The sequence below is a fragment of the Ochlerotatus camptorhynchus genome, unplaced genomic scaffold, assembly GCF_037179485.1.
Source record: "Ochlerotatus camptorhynchus isolate MF236.1 unplaced genomic scaffold, CSIRO-AGI_Acam_v1.1 ptg000244l, whole genome shotgun sequence".
NCBI lineage: Eukaryota > Metazoa > Arthropoda > Insecta > Diptera > Culicidae > Ochlerotatus > Ochlerotatus camptorhynchus.
In genome coordinates this window covers 1,399,310-1,404,651 of record NW_027040734.1, presented here as the reverse complement: position 1 = coordinate 1,404,651, position 5,342 = coordinate 1,399,310, and the positions used below count along the sequence as shown (strand labels likewise).

General features: G+C 41.3%; 1 protein-coding gene across 1 annotated transcript; it reads right to left on the bottom strand.

The window, feature by feature from the left end:
* Window positions 1-545: 545 nt before the first annotated feature.
* On the bottom strand, window positions 546-4,708 carry Ada (adenosine deaminase-like protein). The gene is made up of 5 exons (XM_065226117.1): window positions 4,618-4,708; window positions 4,402-4,550; window positions 1,351-1,539; window positions 826-1,288; window positions 546-761 (listed from the first exon to the last, which is right to left on the bottom strand). Exons 1-5 carry the CDS (start codon window positions 4,645-4,647, stop codon window positions 567-569), a joined length of 1,026 nt encoding a protein of 341 aa, XP_065082189.1. The 5' UTR covers window positions 4,648-4,708; the 3' UTR covers window positions 546-566.
* Between the last annotated feature and the right edge of the window lie 634 nt (window positions 4,709-5,342).

Genomic DNA, 5,342 nt, shown 5'->3' with positions numbered 1-5,342 from the left:
ATCCAACCACTATTAGTTGAGGATTCTGCCCCGTTTGTTGAACGAAATGACAATAATTCTCTTCGGAAAACAGAAATCACTACCTACCCAACCTACGTTTCGTTTCATTTTACGTTGCATAACAATCGAAGCGCAAATCGTAACCGCCGAATCTTTTGAGCAGAGTCTGAATATACCAATTTTACAACTTGTTCGCTTTCGTCTGTTCAATCAGTTAGTCTCAGTTAGTTTAGCCTGTAAGACAACACATCAGTGTAGTTCAGTGAATCAAGCTGTTAACTAGAAATGTTAAAGGTAACGAAGAGTTAAGGGTAATCAGCCGAAGAACGTACCTCTTTAGGGGGTTCAAATCAGAATTGAACTTCGGAAAGAGTGTGCCAAGAGCGAGAACGATGTGTGTGGTTTTTTTTACAGAACCGCACCGCACAAAGGAGTACTGTAGAACAGGATAATTGTATGAAACCAAAAGTGTAAATTAGGATTAAATTGAAACAAAAAAAAATCAAACATGTAACGAAACCAAGATTTAGGTCAGAATAAAAAAGAATGCTATATTAGAGCAGTTGTCAGTTGTCTTTCATTTGATTTTTAAAATTATTCAACTGCTCGGTTAGCTGCTGCCTCTCGCCGTCGCTGGCAAACGTGTAGTTGATGGTTCGCTCCTGGAGCTCGATAATATCATCCTGAGATAGGCCGAACGTTTTGGAACAGATTTCCAGCTCCTTCGAAAGGCTTGTGTCAAACACTCCGAAATCGTCCGTCTGAAATGGATCAACAAAAGTCATTCTCAACCCATTCCCTTTGAACAACGGTGTTCACGCTTACATTGATGCAAACGTCGAATCCTCCCTCCCACAGCATCCCGAAATGATGCTTCTCGTAGGAAGACACCGTACTGCACCTCAAGTTGCTAGTGAGGCAACATTCGAATGGAATTCCCTTCTCCTTGGCAAATTGGAGATTTTCGCCCTTGATGAACGTCCCGTGACCGATGCGATCCGTTCCGAACTCGAACATTTCCCGAACCTCCTGGTCATCGTCGAACTCTCCGCAGTGCAGGGCCATCCGCAATCCAGCGACCTGAGCCGGTTTCATGAGTTTTGCGTAGTCGGAAAATTTAGTCCCAAACGGAGCGCCACTCAGATCCATTCCCTTGATGATGTCCGGATAGGCGCGGAGCAGTTCCAGTACCAATGCGACGTTCTCCTCGGCTTCCACGAGCCCCTTGGAACGATCGATCGATGGCAGCAACTTTACGGTAATAGACGGCAGGTCCTGATGGGTTTTCCTGAGGAAATTCCGAACATCATTAACATATCGTCCTGCTTGAAGGAAAATTTCACATCCAACCTGATCGCTTCCAGAACCGTAGTCAGGTACTGCCGTTTGCTCATGTTGGCCGTCGATTTGGGCGTCGTCCTGAGCTCCAGGTAGACCACATTGTCCTCGGCAAACTCTCGAATCACGGACTGCTTGGCACAGGCTAGCGTTTCCGGTTGGTCCGTTAGCTCGTGGGCGTAGGTGAACTTTTGAAAGCATCTGTTGGTTTTTTGTTTCGTTTCAGAATTTTGGAATGAGTTAGAACGGCGGCGCGGCAAAGAACATCTCTGAGCTGTAGGGTAAACGCTCCTATAGTTGCGGTACGTTAGAAGCGTTAGGTTCCTATAGTTGTGTATGGAGACTCCGTACACAACTATAGGAGCCTAACGCTACTAACGTACCGCAACTATAGGAGCGTTTCCCCTACAGAAATTTGAGTTGGGTCCTCAACAAGTTTTATCACGGAAAAGCGCACAAAGGTCTTATACTATTCCCAATCTGCCAGGAAATTCGCTAAGTCTTCCGGCAGTTAGGTTCCAGGAAACACCGACATCTGGTCGAAAACCTCAACCTGTGGACCGGAAGCTGGACAGGAAGTTCACACAAGGCTATGTCAAAAATAAGTGTGGGAACATCGAAGAGTAATGTCCAACGTGTCAAGGAAAGTATCGTTCTAAAGGCGTCCAACAAGCAGAAGAAACCGGAAAGCATCCGTCGAGCCAAAGGCTCGGAAGTTATACACGGCCAATGAGAGTAACTCAAAATTGAGTCGAATTAGACTCAAAATGGCAAAAAGTGGATTACTCACTGAAAGAGTAAAATTTTCCTCGATTCTTGAATATGAGGAAAATCGAGTGATATTTCACTCAGTAGTAGACACCTAGACTGAGTAAAATGTTGGTCGATTTTCCTCATATTCAAGCAGTTTTAAGTAACTCCACTTTTTGCAATTTTGAGCTAAGTTCGACTCAATTTTGTGTTACTCTCATTGACCGGTGAGAGTAATAACTGTTCGAAGTCTCGGCCTATCGAAACCTATCCATTTCAAACCTGGCCAATCAATATCTACAAAACCATCTCAAATAAAACAGGACAAACCAAGCAGAACAATAGATTACCCATTCAGGCAAAAATATGCTTCTTCCGCTAAAAACTCATCTTTAAGGCCCAAACGCAATGTGGACGGAAGCGGAACGGAAACGGAAAGTTTGACAGTTGTCACAAATGACATCAAGATGCCCAACCGAAGTCGATTTGATTCTAACTAGTTTTCAATCCGACAAGTAGGCTTACTCAAATCGGGCTTTTCCGCTGCCGCTGCCGTTTCGCTTCCGCTGTCATTGCGTTTGGGCCTTTAATCAGCACAAATTGTTTGTTGGGAAGTCACATTGAACGATTCCCAAGTAACAATTTCAGTTTTATCATGGTCATTTATACTTGAAGGACCCTCGATAAAACCTGCAATGTTACTTGGGTTTGCGTTCGTTTGCAGCATGTGCTGGGCTGCCAATTTGTTAGCTGTATGTGTCAAAAAGCTAAGTAATAATTTCGACAGTGAACATGCATAAGGGGGTAAACGCTCTTTGTCGATTTTCTCTTTAAATTGCTACAGCTAAGGGAAGCAATTTTCTGAAATTTACAGTGCTGTAACAGTTTGTATTGGCCATCAAAATGAACAACAAACGCACCGAGAAATGTTAATCCAAGCGAGCTATTAAAACCAACAAAAATCACGATGAGAATCGATCATCCCGTTTACGCCCTTATGGGGTGTTTACATCTGTGCGGATTTGCTAGCGCTAGTGTACTAGCCAACTAGCACGAATTTCAGTTGCTCCTGAAATCTCATGCTGGTAGACGCTGATGCCCTGTTTGCATTATGCTTGTGACCTTTTTTGCTAGCAGCTGGCTCATTAGCGCTAGTGAAATGGCATAAGTGTAAACACGAAAGGGAAGTAAAGCCGTTGGTCCCGGCCCATGTGTTGTGTTGTAAATGGGTGCGATATCCTACGCAGGTGTGGAAGCTGCCTTCCTGCACATTCGATTGCCGTCAATGGATGTCAATTGATGTCTGTCGGTGATTGGCACTAAAGAGCCTAAATTCAGCACAAGATTGCGGAACAGAGACCGACGTTAAATAAAGGAAAGACGAAGAAGAAGAAGAAGAAGAAGAAGAAGAAGAAGAAGAAGAGGGAAAACTGTTCTGAATTTCAGATCATGGGCCTCCCTTAGCTCAGTCGGTAAAGACACAGCTACAAAGCTAGACCATGCTGGAGGTGGCTGGGTTCGATTCCCGATCCGGTCTAGGAATTTTTCTATTTGGAACATTTCTCGACTTCCCTGGGTACAGGCATCGAAAGCTCACAATTGATAGCTGTGGAAATCACTATGTTGAGATCACGCAATAAGCTAATAATATTATGCGAAAAGCTTGAAATGCGAATAAGAAGAAGAACAACATTTTCTTAGAATAGATAAATCGGAATCATTCAGGACGGGCTTTTGGTGTTTGGTGAGCAATTCATTTTTATAACTTTTAAATAGCCAGTGAAAGTTTCAAAACAATTTACGAAATCCAATGCCCTTTTCCGCAGTTTTCAGCCTGTTTTGCTGTTTTTAAAACAGTATTTTGGCGTTTCAAGGATTTTTTATTATTTCATTATGGAGCTATTTTTTGCGTTTTGAAGAACCAGTCTTGCAGTTTTTGATCTGGTTGGTGATTTTAAGTTATTTTTTTTTTCAGTTTTAAAGTCATCTTCGGTATTCTAAATCATTTCAGATTTTCTATGGTCATTTTTGGCGCATTGAAAACATGTTGGTGATGGTTGACCGTTTGACGTTTGTTAAACCATTTTTGACCTTGTATCGAAATTGATTTGGTAAGGAATGAAAAAAATGTGTAAATTATCTATATTGATTAATTTATTAAAATTATGATAGGGCCAAATAGAGGAGCAAAAACTGGCTCAACTACCCTGTTCACCTTCCTAAAACTATTCCATTGATGCTTCAAATCAAGCACATATAGAATCGGCTTAAAAGTTTAGCTTGAGTTGCAAACAGTTTGTTGAATTTACTCACTCTTTCAGGGTCAAATTCTGGCCACCCGTAATCCTGTAGAAGCTCTCGTCACCCGAACTGCTGCTGTTATCTTCCTGGCCGAATTTCAACTTCCTCAGCTCCTGCAGCGTTCGGTTGCTCAACGATCCATTCAAATGGGCATGAAGTTCCTATAGCGGAAAACAAGCTGTCTAATATTACATCGTTAAATTGATCGGTAATTGGCTAGTTACTTACGATTTTCGGAACTTTTTGGAAGAAATCCATTGTGATGAAAGCGGAAAAAGTAGAATAATTTACTCACGCGATTTCGGCTGATAGCCGGCTAGAAGGTTTGTTTTGTTTTGAATCAGAGTAGTTTGACGTTTCGCCTTGATGTGAATGTGCTTGTGAACTATTTCGGCACTCAAATAATGTTCTACACCGTTGATCAGATAAACTCAAAATTGAGTAATAATATGTGGATTTACTTAGGCTGTGAACCATTTGCCGAGTTAAATTTAACTCGTGGTTAAAAGTGACATTTCGAAAGTTATTTTCTATGTTCGAAAATCCCTGTGCTGTCGCTCGACCGGTTTTCGAGCCACGGTTGTCAAAATTTAACTTCTTGTCTGTCAGAAATAACCATGCTCGGATAGCAGGGTTAATCGATAACTTTCCATCTGTCAAATTTTAACCAAAAGTTAAAATAATCCACCAAATGGTTCAGAGCCTTAATGAGTAGAATTTATACGGCAAGTGAATCTAACTCATATTTGAGTACCGTTCACTCAACACGGATACGTATTTTATTGATTGAATTTAAAAATATAAGTATAAATTTGATTTAATAGTTGCTTAGATTTTCCTTCTTTACTTTACTTAATTCTTGGGTTATTAGTTAGGTAGGTTCCAATTCTGAACGTTTTTTTTTTTTTTTTTTTTTTTTTTTGGTTTGTTTTTTTCCGTCGATCTTGTTTTCC